Source organism: Dipteris shenzhenensis, chromosome 24, assembly GCF_047967505.1.
Source record: "Dipteris shenzhenensis isolate YYH24624 ecotype China chromosome 24, Dip_SZ_1.0, whole genome shotgun sequence".
Classification (NCBI taxonomy): domain Eukaryota; kingdom Viridiplantae; phylum Streptophyta; class Polypodiopsida; order Gleicheniales; family Dipteridaceae; genus Dipteris; species Dipteris shenzhenensis.
Window position 1 is genome coordinate 3,177,273 of NC_141619.1, and position 19,502 is coordinate 3,196,774.

General features: G+C 38.6%; 1 protein-coding gene across 1 annotated transcript in view; it reads left to right on the forward strand.

Moving 5' to 3' along the window:
• Positions 1 to 3,226, forward strand: part of ATSTE24 (Peptidase family M48 family protein) — a 59,109-nt gene extending 55,883 nt beyond the window's left edge. The window contains exons 12-14 of the mRNA XM_087395194.1: positions 2,259 to 2,330; positions 2,527 to 2,592; positions 2,676 to 3,226. Of these exons, the coding sequence (XP_087251320.1) occupies positions 2,259 to 2,330; positions 2,527 to 2,592; positions 2,676 to 2,792 (255 nt within the window). The 3' untranslated portion in view covers positions 2,793 to 3,226. The remainder of the gene's footprint in view (positions 1 to 2,258; positions 2,331 to 2,526; positions 2,593 to 2,675) is intronic.
• The last annotated feature ends 16,276 nt before the right edge of the window (positions 3,227 to 19,502 follow it).

Genomic DNA, 19,502 nt, shown 5'->3' on the forward strand with positions numbered 1-19,502 from the left:
GGTATATTTCTTTATTCCGATGATGCAATGCAGTTACAACAGCAATACAGCTCCTCAGACATAATTCTGAGGACCTAGAAGTCCCATAACAAATATCCAATGATTTTCAACAATTTCTTTTGATGAGTGTAAAATATGTGGACCAAAGTAAGCAAGTAGCTATGGGTAATGCCTCAAATTATCTAGATGTAGAAATGAAATGCTTGTATTAAAGTCCATAGAAGGCCCATCGAGATCGATGGGACTGGAACAAAAGCAAGTACAAATACAAGGTCCAAAGAGTTCTGCATAACTCTGCCGGATAAGAAAAAGAACAATCTGCAACAGCATAAGTAAACTTACCAGCTCGGTCTAAAGTTACTGAGATGCAGAATTACAATCATGTAGAATGAAAAATGAGAAACCTAGTAACAAAGAGTATGGATATATATGCGTCCCCCCCCCCCCAGCTGCCTAGCCCTAGAGTCTGGACAGCTCCAAATGTAGCTTGCCGCCAAAAACGAGATGGAGGCTGAGGTTTTTTGTGACAAAGTTCAAGCTTTTTGCGAAAGAATGACCCCCTGAGGGTTGGGGAGGTGTTGGGAGTGAGTTGCGTGCTCTGATGCCAAATGTGAAAAAAGTGTGAGCTTGGGGGCAATGGAGATGGAGGGAGCTAGCTGGACTAGATTATGAGAGTGCAAGGGTTGCCTGAAATGTCAAAACCCTAGGGTGGCATCTAACTGACACTCAACCTCTAACTGCAGTTAGGGTTAAACAATCTTAGATAAGGATAAAATATGTCCCTCACGCTTTAACTAATAGGTACATGGCGATTGTTTCAATAATACGTTATTTTTAACAGTAACTGAAGGGAGTAGAGGATGGCGATAGAAAAGAGGAAAAGATGAAATGAATGGAGGCTTGGGAGAGGCGAAGAGCAAGCAGAAAAATGTGAACAAAGGTGTCAAAATGGGGGCGAAAGAAAAGGTGCAGGTGGGATTAAATGCGTTGTATGGTGTTCCCAGCTCATACTTAACCTAGGTGATGTGAAGATGGGCACTATCAAGGTGGATTACCGTCGATGCCCTAAACTTGGAAAAATAGGGCCCAAGGTTTAGACCATGTGCATCGAGGATCTGTATCAAATTAAAGGTTGATGTTGGACTAAGCTAGCATTGGATCAGGTGGATATTACTCTAGGAAAAGCGTAACTATTTAAGAAATAACGGGTTATTTAGAGCATAACTAGGGAAAGCTGGTCTGGGCTTATGAATTATGCATAGGGCTCAATGTAAATGTCTCTCCCAAGAGACATGACGTCCTTGGAGTAGTTTGTGTCTGGGCAAGATACTCCTATTGTATGGGATGCAGGTAGCTCACTGCCAAGGGACTTGCTCACGCGATGGATTAGATGATGGTTCATGTATCTGAACCTATGGCTGGTTAGGCCTTCCTTGCAAATTGGTCATGACATGGATTGTTCCTGAGATTGTATGCTTTGTTGGTGGTTTCCCTTATCAAGGTTCCAATGTTATGTCTTGTTCTGTTGTGCAGGCTATAGGGAAGATGGATTCTTATTGCCATGTGATCACAGGGGGAGAAATCACCACTCACCTGTGGTAACCCATCCACCATAAGGATATAGGCTGCAGTCGTCAGTGGTCCAAGCACTGCACCAAAGCACGAAGGAGCTGACTTTGTCGTGCTGGTGAATGGTGCATGGGATTTGGTGCTTTATCTCCACATCCTGAGATTCCATGGCAGCTTAGACCTATGTGAGAGCCTGGGTACACTAGACTTGGTTTTGGGGGTCGAATGAAGGGAGATGGTAAACAAAAATCCCCTCGTATAGTAGGATGGGTCAGGGCAGAAGGGTAGAAACACGAGGAGTGAGATGGGGAGAAAGGGAAAGGACTCAGAATGATATGATATGATATGATTGTCTGCTTGACACCCTATAGGATCTATAGGGAAAGCTCTATCAAAATGATAGTAGCTCTTTACATCCATCTGATATGATTTCTGAAAATTCCTAAGCTGTTACTATGTGAAAGCTGAATATGTGCGAAGTGTGAGGTAAGTAGTTCGTGTGGATGTGTGTGGAGCTATTTATTTCTCTTCATTATCTTGTTGGCATTGTATCAACTTGCTAATTGCATTAATGTTGTACTGCTGTATGGATCAAAACGGTCATTATTCTGTCCTACATTTTTCTATTTGCTCTTGTATCATGTGCAATTAACAAAGTCTAAACATATGCTTGTTAATGGCATTAACAGCATACCATTATGCCTCTTCATCATCTTGTTAGCTTTGGACTGAACCTTGTTAGCCGTGCATTTGAGTTTCAGGTATATCTCTCAATGGTGCTTTTACATTGGTTATTCTGACTCATTTTTAGTTGATTAAGGCCATAGGTGGACTTTTCTGGAGTTTCATTGCCTACAATGGAAATTTCTCCACTTCAAAGGTGGCCAATGAAGATGGAAATAGGCATTACGCCTCTCTATTCTTTTTGGAGTCTGACTTTATAAGCTCATAATGCAGGCGGATGCATTTGCACGTAAGTTAGGATATGCAGCTCCACTTCGTGCTGGGCTAATCAAGCTACAGGTTACGATCCACCTCTTATTTTATGTATTTGCTTCTTTTGGCCATGGGCAAGTAACAAGTTTGAATGATACTTTATTTTTCAGGAGGAGAACCTTTCCGCAATGAATACTGATCGGTGGTATTCTGCATACCACTACTCACATCCTCCTCTGGTGGAACGGCTAGCTGCACTGGATGATAGTGACAAGAAGACAATGTGAGTGTCATTGGTCAAGGCAGAGGAAGCTATTCCCCCCGCCCCTTCCCCCTTCCCCCCGCCAAAGCAACAGGGTTGCACTTCCTTGCATAGTGACCATACAGAAGGATTATTGGCCTGTTTCCATTCCAAGCCTTTGGTAACTGGAACTCATGAGGTCAAAAAATGTGATGGGGGTGCTCTAGTTCTAAGGTTCCCTGCATGAAGGTTTTCCAAAGTTTAGCATGTAAGGTCTTAATTGCTCATAGGCACAAGCATATGCCTGTAAAAGCAGGCTGCAGCTCATCAAAACGTTAAATTCCATATCATTCTTGTAATGACGGCAAATGGGCTGACATGAAAATGCAATAAGGTGAGTTACAAAAATTACGAAAGTGAGCTTAGTCAAGAGCTAACTCAAGAGCATGGTTTAACAGGCTTAAGATTTTTGTGGTTTCACAGCAGTGCATATCGTTCCTTTTGCAGATTCAGAATCTCGTTGTACATTATCTGCTTGTCAAAGGGGTGCGTACAGACTCCCAAAATTAATCACTTAATAGTGGATCAAAAATTCGTTATACTGATAGGGGGTGTGGTTTAAAAGATGAGGGACGAATTTGCATCTTGTTGCTATCTTTTCTGCATGGCTGACAACTACTGTTTAGTTTCTAATTGGTGGAATACATTTTTACTCACACTTGTTTTGTTTCTTCTCTGTCTATGATAGCTTCGATATTCCCCCTTGTGGCTAGTTGCACTTTGAGCACATTTCTTGATTGTTCTCACTAGTAACTAATTCGAATATCTTTACAGATTGCTTTTCTCCTTTTATCTTTATATTCTCATTTTGAGAGAGAGAGAGAGAGAGAGAGAGAGAGAGAGATGATTATATTAAAGTTCACGGGAGACTCTTCAGGATCTATGGGGCTGGCGACCAATATTAACTTATAGTGATCCCTTACATCCAAACATTATAAACTTGTCATGTATTGAGTACTTGTTGGGCTAGCTTCTGTGCTAGACCTAGAATCTTATTGTAATGTTCTAAAATCTCTTTCAGGTAGCTTCCTAGCTTTTTGGCTGGTTGTGCCAGTAGATTTTTTAGATCTGAGCTGTCCCCATAGTCTTCTCTGATGTGTGCATAGGCTCTACACTTCAAAAGTACATGCTCTTAATTTTCTATCTCCCCTTGTGGGGAAGATTTTGCAGGTTCTTTCCTATGTGGGAATCCGTAGCCTTCCCGAGATCATGTGAACTAGTTCTGATTTTGCGTATTAGATGTCGTCTAAATATTGATGTCTTCCCCAAGGTATTTTCTGCATTCTGTGGCTATCCATTGAGTTAATTTCTTGTTTATAAAACTGCATTTTTGTACCTGGATTTTGCCAGAGTTACTGAAGCATTTTCTGCATCTTATTTCACATGCATCTTTTGGTATATCGGCGGCTGTTATACCACATGATTGTATGCACTTATTTCCTTCTTTGTGCTAGCCCATTGTTTGTGTAGCTTCAATCGCCCTGTGTGGTATCATATTGGCGTCCATCTTCTCGAGTTTGTTGAGGTAGGCCATGAATTGACACAACGCTTCCCCTTCTAGAGGTTTCATTCCCATTTCAGCCAATAGGATGGGGTAGGGTGGTTGATGACTATCCTAAAATTAGTTGGCAGTTTGATGTAGCGTTGGATAGGAGACGTATTGGATCCCTTGTGAGTGTCACTCTCCATTTGTCACGCACCGTTCTTTCACAATCATGATCAAAATTGTAGCAAGATAATAATCACGAATGAACAAGAAGAGAGATTCCAATATGAATCAAACTGATGAGTCTTTACAATAATTTTGGAGAAGAATCACTTCGTGAAGGAGCTGGATACCACCCGTCCACCCTCGAGCACTCTCACTCTCACTCTCACTCTCACTCTCACTTGCATGAAGATGTTCAAATCAGATGACCAAATGATCAAATCTCAATCACACTCACTCACTCTCACTCTCAAAATATCTTGATCTTATCTTCTTTGAGTTGTCTCGATTCACGTGTGCTATTGTCACTTTCGCGGCGCCTCGATATGCATGTCTTCTCTTCGCTCATGTAATCTCGAGATGCGTGCCTTCTCTTTTTGAAAGCGGTCGAAAGCTCTCAAAATCGGTCAAAAATAGCTTTTCTCGAAAAAGGATACGTGTGTTTTTCACCTTCTTTTAGCGTGCGCTTTTGATAGTAAATGCATATGGAATCTCGACGTCTTTTTTTTTAAAATTTTATAAAAGGCATGAAAACGGCCCTGTTCGGAGGATTACCACGCCTGCCTCGTAGATCCAATGGACAAGCTCAATAGCTTATCTTGAAGATCGGACCCTCTTCTTTCCCTTTGCATCTGACCTTTCATGGCTAACTCTTCCATCTCGGCCTCCGTCTAATGCCTGCAACTCTTGACACGGAAATCTATATGCACTTTTAGCTCAAAATCACTTTGTTAGCAACTTGTGACCTCCATACAGGCATGCAAACGAGTGAACCACAAATTTCACTAGGATAAAGTTTTTCTACTCAACAAGATCTAAAACTCTCTCATTCAGAGTTTCTTCAAATTATTTCTCTAACCAACTCAAAATCAAGCCGCAAAATCCAGTCGACACCATAATGGACAAAAATTAAAATTTTTTAACCAACACCAAACTTTCCCAAAACCTTTAAAATATCAAAATCATCCTTTTTAACACTATTTGTGATATATATTCCAAAATATTTCATATATAAAATTGGAGCGTCACATCCGTTCCCTTTTCAGGAACTCTGTCCTCAGAGTTTAAATGAAGGAAACTCACTAAGTAAGGCATCTAAGTCTACCCATGAAGCATCTTCTACAGGATAAGCATCCCACTTAACCAAAACTTCTTCTATTGTTCTATTCCTAAGCCGCTTCGTGTTTCTGTCCAATATATATTCAGGTTCGACTTTCAAAATCCCATCCTCCATGATCCTGGACTTGTCTTGCAAAATATGAGTTGGGTTGGCAACATAAGATTTCAATAGACAGACATGGAAAACAGAATGCACTTTTATGTTCTCAGGCAGTTCAAGTTGATATGCAAGCGTTCCCACCGAAACGAGGTGAGAGTCTTCTATCCTTCCCAAGGATTAGATTACTGCGTTTAGGTATTACTTTAAGAAATACCATCTCCCTAATCTGAAATTCACGGAAAGACCGCTTCTTATCATAGTAATGCTTTTGCCCGTCTTGTGCTCTTTGAATGCTCTTTCGAATCAGTTTCACTTCCTCATCCATCCTCTCAAGCATTTGTCTAGACACTTCGACTCTATTTTGAGGATCCGCAAAATTCACAGGAGTGGCAATTCTGACCATACATGGCTTCAAATGCAGCCATTTGAATGGAGCTATGCCATGAACTATTATAAGCAAACTCGGCTAAGGATTGGAATTCAGTCCAATTTGTTTGCTTCTCATTAACATACATTCGAAGCATATCCTCAAGTACGTTATTTGTTTGTGGGTGAAAAGCTGTACTCATCTTAAGCTCCGTCCCAATTGCTTTGAATGTGGCCTTCCAAAAATTAGAAGTAAATTTGGAATCCCTATCTGACACAATGCTTTTAGGCATCCCATGCAATCGGAAAATTTCTTTCATAAATAACTTAGCTACCTCAAGAGCACCATCAGTCTTTTTCATAGGAAAGAAATGTGCCATTTTGGTAAGACGATCAACGACGACAAAAATGGTATCATATCCCCCTCGAGCTGTAGGTAGTTTAGTAATAAAATCCATGGATAGTGATTCCCACTTCCTAAAAGGTATATCTAAAGGTTGCATCTTACTAGGCATCTTATGTTGTTCCACCTTCACTTGTTGACATTGCAAGCATTCTTGGACATAACGATGAACATCACGCTTTAGTACAGGCTAATAAAATGATTTTCGAACCTTGCTGTATGTTTCGTTATATCCAACATGTCCTGAAAATGGAGCATCGTGACAATCATACAAGATTTTCCATCTCAAAGGTGAATCACATGGTACACAAATTCTATCATGGAAATATAAATTACCATTCACCAAATGAAACTTTCCTTCAATCTTTTCACAAGGTGTTTGAGCAATCTTTCGAAGAATAGGTGCATAAAAAACATCATGTTCAAGTTCATTTCTAATGTTTTCTGCAAGATCGGAACGAATAAGGGTGATGGCATTCACGAAAGGTCTTCTACTTAAAGCATCAGCCACCGTATTCTCCTTTCCCTCAATGTACTTAATCTCAAAGTCATACTCGGAAAGAAGATTCATCCATCCTCTTTGCCTATTATTCAATAATGGTTTAGTGAAGAGGTACTTCAAACTTTCATGATCCGTTCGAAGTTCGAACTTTACACCAAGTAGAAAGTGTCTCCAATGTTTCAATGCATGAACAATGGCAGCCAATTCGAGATCATGCGTGGGATAGTTCTCTTCATGCTTCCTTAATTTTCGAGACTCATATTCCACTACACGACCATCTTGAGAAAGTACACATCCAAGTTGGGTACCACTAGCATCACATGCCACTACAAAAGGTTTACCCATCTTGGGTATCTTGAGAATACAATTTTCAGCCACTTTGTCTTTTATAGTATCAAAAGCTTGTTGACACTTCTCCGTCCATATAAACTACTTGTCAAGTTTTGTTAAATTAGTAAGTGGAGAGGCTATTTTTGAGAAATCTTTGATATGTTTTCTCTCATATTGTGCTAAGCCAATAAAGCCTCTTACCTCCCTTACATTTTTCGGTCTAGGCCACTCCGAAATAAGCCTTGCTTTGTCAAGATCAATATGAGTACCATCTTTTAAAATCACATGACCCAAATACACAAGCTTGTCTTTAGCGAAGAAACATTTGCTCTTTTTCCCATAAAGTTTATGCTCCCGTAACTTTTCAAGTGTTTTCCTTAGATGTTGTTCATGTTGTTCCCCATTCTTGGAATATACAAAAATGTCGTCCAAGAAAACCAGAATGAAGTCATCTAAATACTCACGGAATACATCATTCATTAGACACATGAAGGTAGTGGGTGCATTGGTCAAGCCAAAAGTAAGCACAGTAAATTCATAATGGCCATAGCGAGTTCTAAAAGCAGTTTTAGGAATGTCCTCCTCCGAATCTGATGGTAACCAGACCACAAATCAATTTTAGAGAACACTGTGGCACCATTCAATTGAGTTAACAATTCATCAATGTGAGGTAGAGGGTACTTATTCTTTATAGTATGCCGATTCAATCCTCTATAGTCAATGCAAAGCCTATAAGTTCCATCCTTTTTCTTTTGAAATAAGACTGGTGCACCCCAAGGAGAAACGCTAGGCTTTATAAACCATTTCTTTAATAAGTCATCCAGTTGAAGCTTTAACTCCTTTAGTTCATCACATTAAATCTATAGGGAGCCCGACAATAAGGACTTGTGCCTGGTTCTAACTCTATAGCATGGTCAAGATGTCTAAGCGGTGACATCCTAGGTAAATCATCAGGAAACACATCGGAAAATTCTTCAAGGAGTTTTGTAACATAGTGTGGTACTGTCTCATCTTCACTTCCCTCCTTTAACTTATCAGCAAAGATGAGGAATGTGTCACAGCCCTGTCTTACTCCTCACAGCAATTTCATGGCTGATATGAGAGAAGCTTTACTATCTCTTTCTTCTCCTTGAATAATTTTATCTTTGCCATCTTCATAAAGAAAACTAACGGTCCTTTCTCCACAATCAATTACTGCTTTGTTTACATTTAACCAATCCATTCTAATAATAGCGTCACACTTCCCCATCTCAATAACATAAAAATCTCCCTTACTCTTCCTTTGTACTAAACTGAAGGAAAAATTTTCTAGAAGCCCTTGAGTATAATGTAATTTTCCATTAGCAAGTTGGACTGGTCTTCTGACTTGATCCCTAATTTCTACGTTTAGAGTCTTGAGAAATTTCGGGGATATAAAACAATGAGTGCTACCGGAGTCAATAAGAAAACTTATGTTTTGATTCCCAATTTTCCCCATCACTTTAATCACAGATGCATGCATATGAGTTGTGGAAGATGCCATACATCTCATAGGTTCCAAGTACTTACCTTTGTCCCCCGATTCGTCGATGGTTGGATTCGTCTGATTCGTCTTTGCTCCCATCATTGGTCCTTTCATAAAATTAAATTTTGCTTTATTCGGGCAGTCAAATGTTTGGTGACCTTGCTCACCACATCAGAAACATAATCCCAATCTTCTTGCTTGTTCAATAAACTCTGGATCACTTTTCCAAGGTGCGTTTTCTTAGGTTTTCTGATTTGAAACTCCTTTATTTCTTTGATTTTGATTTTGATTCTGATTCTGATTTCGGTTATTAAAGTTTGGCCTTCCCACTTGGTTGTACCCAGGTTGGCTACTCCTCTCTTGAAATCTAGGCATATTCGAATAATCAGGTTTTCGTTGAGGCATACATGAACCTTGTGACCCTTGAAAACGATGACCTATTGGAATGAACTTTGATTTTGCTATCTTTCTTAGGTTATATTCTTCCATCTTTTCAAAGTTTTTGGCCTTAGCCATAGCATCCAAGAAATCACTTGATCCTGTTCCTTTCATCATATATAAAAGATCTTCCTTAAGCCCTTCCACAAATTGAACCTTGTGACCCTTGAAAACGATGACCTGTTGGAATGAACTTTGATTTTGCTTTCTTTGTTAGGTTATATTCTTCCATCTTTTCAAAGTTTTCGGCCTTAGCCACAGCATCTAAGAAATCACTTGATCCTGTTCCTTTCATCATATATAAAAGATCTTCCTTAAGCCCTTCCACAAATTTGTGAGTAAGAGCTTCATCTGTGACCTCAAGTGCGTACTTATGTAATCGCAGGAACTTCTCTTTATACTCATCCACAGAAAGATTATGTTTTCCCTCTTGTACTTGCTTAAAATTATAGAACTCCATCTTCTTTTCGATATAATAATGTGGAGAACAATACCTCTTTTCAGTCGCAATTCTGAATTCAGCCCATGTGATGGGTTGATCTTGACGTTGTCGGATTTGCACATGCGACTTCCACCATAGTTTTGCAACTCCATGTAACTATAGTGCCGCGACCTTAGCCTTTCCCACTTCATCAAACTCTCGTAGGGCAAAGAAATCTTCAACTTCTTCGAGCCACGCTTCTAAATCTTCCCCGATCTTCTTCTCACCATCAAATTCAGAGAGTTTCGCTTTCTTAAAAACTTGCAAAAGAGCAGATTGGGCAAGATCTTCCTCACGTCTTTGTCTCCTTCGGCTCGGTACCCCGGCACCAAGCTCGACATAGACCTCTTCATCTTCTAAATTTCTGCCAGCAGCACCACCACTAGCTCCATCATCCGCTATGCCTTTTCCTTTGGACAATCTATTTAATTCCATGGTTAGCCTTCGAATGAATGAATCTTGTTCTTCTAGTTTCTTCATAATTGCCTCGTTGTTTGCCATCGAAACCGAGCTCTGATACCACTTGTCACGCACCGTTCTTTCACAACCACGATCAAAATTATAGCAAGATAATAATCATGAATGAACAAGAAGAGAGATTCCAGTATGAATCAAACTGATGAGTCTTTACAATAATTTTGGAGAAGAATCACTCGGTGAAGGAGCTCGATACCACCCGTCCACCCCCGAGCTATCTCACTCTCACTCGCATGAAGATGTTCAAATCAGATGATCAAATGATCAAATCTCAATCACACTCTCACTCTCAAAATATCTTGATCTTATCTTCTTCTTTGCGCTACCTCGATTCACGGTGCGCTATTGTCACTTTCGCAGTGCCTCGAGATGCATGCCTTCTCTTCGCTCGTGCAACCTCGAGATGCGCGCCTTCTCTTCTCTTTCAAACAGCCTCGATATATGTGCATTGGATAGTATGTTCTCCTTCTCATGATCTCCTCTTCTTTTATAGCCTTTCACGACTCCCAAAAAAAGCGGCCAAAAGCCTCCAAAATCGGCCAAAAATAGCTTTTCTCGAAAAAGTGTGCGTGTGCTTTTCACCTTCTTTTAGCATGCGCTTTTGATAGCAAACGCATACGGAATCTCGACGTCTTTTAAAAAAAATAAAATAAATAAAAGGCATGAAAACGGCCCTGTTTGGAGCATCACCACGCCTGCCTCGTAGATCCAATAGACAAGCTCAATAGCTCATCTCGAAGATCGGACTCTGTTCTTTCCCTTTGCATTTGAACTTTCATGGCTAACTCTTCCATCTCGACCTCTGTCTAATGCCTGCAACTCTTGACACGGAAATCTAGATGCACTTTTAGCTCAAAACCACTTTGTTAGCAACTTCTGACCTCCATACATGCATGCAAATGAGTGAACCACAAATTTTTCACTAGGACAAAGTTTTTCTACTCAACAAGATCTAAAACTCTCTCATACAGAGTTTCTTCAAATTATTTCTCTAACCAACTCAAAATCAAGCCGCAAAATCCAGCCGACACCATAATGGACAAAAACCAAAATTTTTCGACTAACCCAAACTTTCCGAAAACCTTCAAAACATCAAAACCATCCTTTTTAAACACTATCTGTGATATATATTACAAAATATTTCATATATAAAATTGGAGCGTCACACCATTAATTTCAAGGAAAGCCTCGCCACTTGAGTGTGTTAAGCTAATCAATTCTTGGCCTAATTGTTTTCGTAGAATCAGTTGTTTTCCGTTGAAAAGTTGGCGTTTTGTTTATTTATGTTTTAGCTACTCAAGAGCGAAGGCCAACTATGTCCAATTCAACAATGTTGCTCTTCGAGCCTCCACGTACCAAAAGCTAACAACTACTTTATAACTTAACTTGCTTAATTAGTTTAGTGTTAATGTTAGCCTAATATATTTAACTTGTGCTCAAGGCTAGGTTAAATTGTAGGATTAGTTAAATCTAGCCCTCATCTTATTTTAATCAAACCATGAAAATGATGGAGGCACATGTGGAATAAAAGTTACTTTTACAAGCAAATGGCGAGTATGCTCTTGGTTGTGATAGTGCAAGTGATGCCATTTTCTTGTCCATAGCTCTTGACCTAGATGTCCTGTTTGGCTTGGTCTACCTCTATATTCTTGAATTGCTAATCATATTAAAGCCCCTAGATGATATTGTTGTAGATTTGTGATTACTTGTATACTAGACATTCACATATTTGTAGGGAGATGACTATTTGATATATCTAGAAAGCGAGGTGCTCTTGTGTGATTGACTAGAATAGATTGGGTTTGAACATTATGTGGCAAAATTTTAAAGATGACATCGAATAACTTGGCACAATGCACAAGACAAACTGGATCTAATCAAGATAGAGCCTCTATCCAGGAGTTGTTCACTTAGTTATCCTTCCTTGGCTTGAATTGCGTGTGTCCTTAATTCTTCATCTAATAAGATTGATTATAGTTCTTGCTTCTGCATTGCTATGCTTTAAATTATGTTCTCATGTCCTTCACCAAGTCCATTGAGGATGACTTGTACTATTACTTGAGACCTCATAGTCTATCCTAGTTTTGTATTGATGTTTGACTCTCCGTCAAATGTATGTCCAATTTTGTTATTGCATTAAAAGCTTTGATTGATTCGATTTCTCAAAGCAAAACTATAAAAGCATTCGTTGATTCATATAAGGTTGCAAACATATCCCATGCTTTTTAAAATGTCTTTAGCATATTTAGTTGTCCAAGCATAGCATCTTGCACATTTTGCTCTATCATGTGAGTCAAATTTTTTCTTTTTATTTCAATCGGATTATTCTTATGCAACAGATTTGTGTGGTTGGATTACAAATGGTCTAGGTAATGAATCATCTGGATATTCCCATCTTTCTTAATTTTTGTTGAAGCTTCGAGATTTTGTTCTAGATGTGATTGGCTATGGAACTCTTTCAATATGCCCAAGGGTTTCTTTACTAAAAGACTAGCTCAAAAGAAGAATGAGCAAAGAATGGTCTTGAAATATCTTCAAATTGTATAGAGACTAAAATCATCACATTCAATTTGTGACCACTTCACTTGAACTGACTTGAAGCTAAGCAATTTTATATAGAGATACAAATTGAACGTGTTCAATCAGCTAAAAAATGGATTAAAATGCATGAGTAATATTTTTAATCTAGCCAAAAACTTCATAGAAATGTTTGTCTTTTATGTGTTGCACGCGTTGTTGAAAAGCACTCAGAAAATACCCTTAAAGAACTCAAATCCAGAAACTCATGGAATGATTAAAAAGCAAAAAAGCTAAGTAAAAGAAAATCTCTCATATTGTAGTCACTTCCAATGATGCATAGGCTTCATAAATCTGTGTAGAGCTGTAGAAATCTCTCTTTGGGGTGTTGTAGCTGATAAAAAGGAGTCTTCTCATGAATAATTATTGTTGCTAAAAAATCCTCTCATAAGATCAAAAAATGAAATTTCTCTTACAAGACTCACACTTTTGCAAAGAGCTTCAGACCTCTTGGATCTAAATGATATTCAGACCCATATAGTCCATAAGGACACTTTTTCCATCATGTACTACATTTGCATGAGTGGATGTTGAGATTGCTCTTCATAAAACTACTGTAGAGATTCCAAATACCACCAAAACGTAGCGACCATTTATATAAAGTGCAAAGAAGATAAATTCTCACCTTGCAACTAAAACTTCATACCTTTAGTCTCAACAATTATGGAGAATGGATTGAGAGGAAAGGCATAAGGAGATTTTATGAGAGAGAAAGATTGAAAATGAGGAATTTTTGCATCTAGTTGTGATTTGCATGCAAGACATTGACTTTACTCTATCATTTCTCTTTGGTTTTAAATGCATGAAGGATGGCTCTCTAACTTTTTTACTTTTATCTCTAGAATACACCTTATTCAATGCTATGTGGGCTTTTGGTCATCACTTTCAAGTAGAGGAGATTGGCAATATATTTGTCAATTGTGTAGTAATGATAAACTTTGAATAAGATAATGAACCTAGTACTTCGGATACCAATGTGTTTTGGACTCCAGTGATTTTCTTGCAATTGACTCCAATGATTCTTTTGTTGACCAAATAGATACATTTGTGCTACCTATACATTATGAGCATGTAAAATATGATTTTGCCTTACAATTACATGTTAATTAGTCTTTCTATGGCAACCACAAAGAAGTATTCACATATTTTTTTTAGGTTATTTCCACCCTGACCAATTGGATCACATGTGTTGGTACATGTCCAAATCACAACTTTTAAAAACACGTGTTCAAGGACACATAAGTTGAGGATGAGATGCGAAATATGACAATGGCTAACATGCAAATTGCATCCACTTGCTACAAGGTACACCCACTACAGAGCAAGATGAAAGCATCATCTAGGTTCAACGTCTTTGATATTGAGCCAAGTAGATCAGTTGTCACCTATATCAACCAAATCCAAGCGTATGGTTGCATCAATCAGTTGAATTATCCTTGCACTTCCTTTGAACTCACTCAATAAATGGAGTTTATGATCATCTGGAAGGTTTTTCAAATTCTTAGAAGAGCCAATAAAGGAAGCAAGACCTATCTCCCATCTAGATTACTACATATAGTGAGAAGTACCAAATGATCTTCCATGGCCATCAAGTATATTGTCATTCCACATGACATGATTCCTATCAATCCTTCTTGAGAGGAAGGGAAACTCTCCAAAGATTTCATTTACTCGTTGGAGAGGATTGACACATTAGTATATCCATTCAAATTTAAGTTTATGCTTATGACTTAATCTAGGGCAGTAATCCGACCCAATCCATTGTGATGGGTGGACTGTTGCCCTCACTTGGATTGTGTGTCGGACCTGCGGGAATGCGGTCGGTGGGAAACACACACACACACACCCCCCCTCTCCCTTCGGAACCCTTGTTTTCTAGGAGAGTAGTTGTAAGCATTGGGAATTGTACATTTGATTTGTTTCATTTTCATCTCGAAGGAAGAATAGTCACACTGTACTTATTTATTCCATATGTTCCAGTAGTGATGAAGATGGGATCCATATACCCAATTAGGATTTGATAGATTCATTATTTTGAGGACATGCTCATTTATTGAAGAGAGGATAAGTACTCGACCCACAATAACTCAAAATTTGATGACTTAGTTAGCTACCAGATATGATATTAGATAGATCTGGCACTCTACTAGAACACTTTCCTTCAATCTCATGTTCTGTCCGCATGAAATATCTTGATAGATGCTTATTGTAATTATATGGCCCTCACCTTAATGAGTCTCTGCGTATGGATCTTTCTTACGACTAACCACTTATTATGCAACTCACAAATAGTCTGGTCTTTTGCCACTGTCTATCACTTCCCCATGCGGGGTTTATTGCTCCCTGGTAGAACTCTCTATATTCATTGGCAAAAAGATGTCTAGTTAAAGCGATATCTTATTCCTAGGGCATGTGAAGTAGGAGATTATTATACCTCTTCCCTCGAGTCCTTGGCTCGTCTGGGGACTCTCCTGCCATGCATGAGCTGAGTGCAAGTTGCTAGAAGCAGTGGAGAAGCACTTAAGAACTACTCGAAGACCCCAGGCTTACTTTTTCTTAAGATGTAGCATGGCGACCATCACGATTGCCTTGTTAGATGCTTGTCTACACATAAGGGTGTTGGGTGCCTAACTTGTGGATCCTCTAAGAGAGTGGTCGACTAGCATTCCCTATCTATTAACCATCTATGTAATGCTTATTTGTGATGGATTCTATTCGACCCCATAAGTCTTATTGATGCATGACAGCCTTTTAGAAGCTTCGTTACTCCTTGTCATGGTTTTTTTCTTCAACAAGTTGGATCTTCTTTTAAAAGCATGGACCTTCAATGGAATGGATTGTCTCTGTTTCGCTTATGGTTCAAGATTTCTCTATTGGAATGAACTTCCCTTGCCTGCTGCTATAGTACTAGCTGCTTTGTATGCTGGTTTGAAGGATGCTCCTGTTTGATATGCCATCATCTTACTTTGACTACTACCCGAACCTTGTTTAGAACGATGCACATAAAACTCAGAGGTCAGAACTAGAAGCAGCTCTGAGAGGTTGCGAGCGCACAACCAAACTTGTGATACAAACTCATGATGTCTTTTGGTGATGCATGATGTCCTTGATCTTATACTACTCCCTAACTCATGCATCTTGATTACTCTTCATTGCCTCGTGAGTTGGATGACTAACTAGATCACAGGGCTTCATAGTCCTGAATTGATTTCCTTTAACTACTTGGGAATTTGTTGTTAGAAAAAGGTAACGAATTTATCATGAGAGTTTTGTGTGGAAGCCTAATACATATTGGGATTCTATATGATAGGTAAGACACTTATATATATATCCCGAAAATAATTATGAACAAATACATTGGAATGGAGATACAAGTGATGCAGAGAAGGCATTATCTTGATATTTGGAGAAAAGTGGCATCAAAAGGAAATATTTCTTTCCCTCTTGTTAAACTAATGTTGATATGGATTTCTTTTCGACCATGGTTAAATACTTTGAAGGAGTGCTCTAGGTGGATTTTCTTGGGAAAATGCCTTAAGTCGTATTTTAAAGGAGAATTATTTTGCATATTACTAGTGAATTTTATATGGAAAGGAAGTTTTTACACCCTTGGCCAAATATTATTTGTTTGCTAGAATTGAAAATGGTTGGGCTAGATGTAGAAATCTTGACTTTGACTATCTATCGGTAACCAAGCTCACAATGTGGCCATTGTGATTTTATCTCATGAGAACTTGTATGGTAATAGGTACACTTTACACTTTATGCTCTGATATTTTACACTTTACACTTTATTCTTTGATAAATGGAAAAGGCCATCATTTCTCATTTATTTAACATGAGTCAATAACTTGTTATAATTAGGAAAATTGGACTTGGAATGGGACCATGGCCTTATAGCATGGAGTCTGTCCTTTAATACTGGTAGCTAGAAAATGCCAATAGGAAATCAAGAAAAGGTATAAGTATACGGAGGTTATATCTGGATTTTTCGACCTTGGGAATTCCCTTGGACTTGGTTGGAACTCTCATATTTATGGTTTATTTGAGATTCCCACTTATTACTTGGATTTCACTAACATTTTATATACATTTCTCCATATCTTTAATTGCCCACCTCTGATTACTATTGAATAGTAAAATGCCAGGATTTGATTATGCTAATCTAGATCGAGTGACACGGATAACAATTGTGTGCCAGCATTGAAGCCTACAGTCCCACAATTCATAGTGTACATGTTCTAACGTGCTATGTTTGTGGATGGATGCATGTGAGTCGGAATACCTCTCCATCAGATTTGCATTGAAAATTCTAAGGTATGAAGATGGTACTTATTTATTTGTTTGTTTCATTTTCATCTCGAAGGAAGAATAGTCACAGTGTACTTATTTATTCCATATGTTCTAGTAGTGGTGAAGATGGGATCCACATACCCAATTAGGATTTGATAGATTCATTATTTTGAGGACATGCTCATTGATTGAAGAGAGGATAAGTACTTGACCCACAATAACTCAAAATTTGATGACTTAGTTAGCTACGAGATATGATATTAGACTTGGAAAGTAGTTAGACTTGATATAGATATGTATAAAGAAAAATCCAAAGAGCTATGATTACAAGGATAATTATTAGAGTCCTATAGTTGTGTGATCATAGAGGATTGTCAACATACTGATGGCCCATGAAGGTCGGAAATCATATTGAAGCCTTTCATAAAGAATATGATGTCCCACTTATGCACAGGCTTAGTCCCATGGAGGTTATCACATTTTCTAGGACTTGACAAGGATAGTTATTAGAGTCCCACAGTTGTGTGATGGGAGCCTTTGTACTAAAGTGAGGTTTGGTGGATGAACTAGAAGAGTATTCATTACACCATATCTCTCATGGATATGGGCAATCCAATGGTACTTGTGGGCATGAACTGCATGGGAGGAGGTACACCCATGAAGACCATACCTAATCTACACGTTACTTCTACCTCGACTTGGTGATGCCACCTAAACTATAGTCCTCCTCGTTTGAGATGTTTGAACTTGAATTCACAAAGCTCGTGAGATAGCGAATGGCCAGCTACTTGGAAATAGAGGTTATGCCTCCAGAGAAGAAAGTTGACAGTCTACAGACATTTTGGACTCTCAGTGCTTCACCTCGACTGGGCTCCTAGCTTTATACAAGATGGGATGAGCCTTCTTTCTGGGCAAGGGTATAGGGCTGCAATCATACCACCAACTATTGCCTTCCCTTGCACACATCACAAAAAGCTCAAAGAAGCACAACAAGAAGCTTCCAACGGGGACCCTCATCAGTGGGGCTTCTGCCTTGGATCCCTCTGAACAATGATAGGTAAATCCAATGTTCCTTTGATATTTAAAACATATCTCTAGCCACATGGCATCCTCTTTGTAAGAATTTTTACTTTATAGTGGTTTAATGAGTTCAATTGATGACAAGGAGGAAATATTACAAAATATTCAAGTTTAATTTTGGCTTAATGATCCTTTAAATGATCACATGTCACATGAAATTCGAAAACAAAATTTCCAAGTGAAGCCATGTTTCATCACCAAAATTTTCTGTTATTTATTTCTCAAGCATGAAATGTTTGCACAACTTTATTTTTTAAAAGGAAATATATTGATTCAATTTTCATCACTTTTGATTATATGTTTAAAGAGCTAAAATATAATAGTGGAGGATAAATATTAGATTTCTTTCACTTATTTTTGTGAAAAAGCAAATGATACTACGATCAGCATGAGAGCTAGGATGTCATGTTGCTGTCGTCGTCGTCCTTGTTGTTGTTTTTTGTGTGCATATGGGTGTGCATGGATACATGCATGCATGCATGCATTAGTGTGTGTGTGTGCACACGTGCGTGTGCATGCGTGCATGTGGGCATGGGTGTGGGCATGTGCATATGCATGTGTGTGCATGCATGCACGCGCATGTATATGTGTGTGTGTGTGTGCGTGTGCATGTGCATGCATGCGCACGTGCGTGTGTGTGTGTGTGTCCTCAACTATACTATTGAATCAAGTCTCAATGTACCAGTAAACCAAATACAACCATACATCATTGCCTTAACACTGGATAAGTGAGAAAAATCCATTACCACACCGTCCCTTCCAATAAAGTGTCAAAGTGGGAGTCAATTTAGATACTCACATTCATGTTAGTAAATTGCAAAAAGTACAATAGTACTCATGACTAGTCTCCAATAGAAAGTCCAATCCTATTTATTAGTAGTTGGAGATAATCTGATGTAGAGTACTCCTCAAAGTTTCCAACCCTGTATCTTTATGCCTTAGATTTTTCACAATGCAAACCCGATGGAGAGGTATGCCGACTCATTTGGAACCATCACAACCAAATGAAAGTTAGAACAATCCATTTCAGTTGTGGAAGCTAGGCTTCAATGTTAGGCTCACAGTTGTCATCCTTGTCACTCTATCTAGATTATCATCAAATCTTGGAATTCTTATAACATGTAGGTTGGCAAAAAATGTCAAAAAGTGTAGTAAGTTGCAATAAGCAAAAAGGTAGAATATAACAAGTGAAGTGTTCAATGAAGTGAGGGTGAAGAAATATTTCTGATGGGTATTAATGCTGCAATCCCGACACTAATTTTAAAAGGTGAGGTCTAAAATAAAAGCTAGGGTACTAGTCATTATCAAATCATATTCA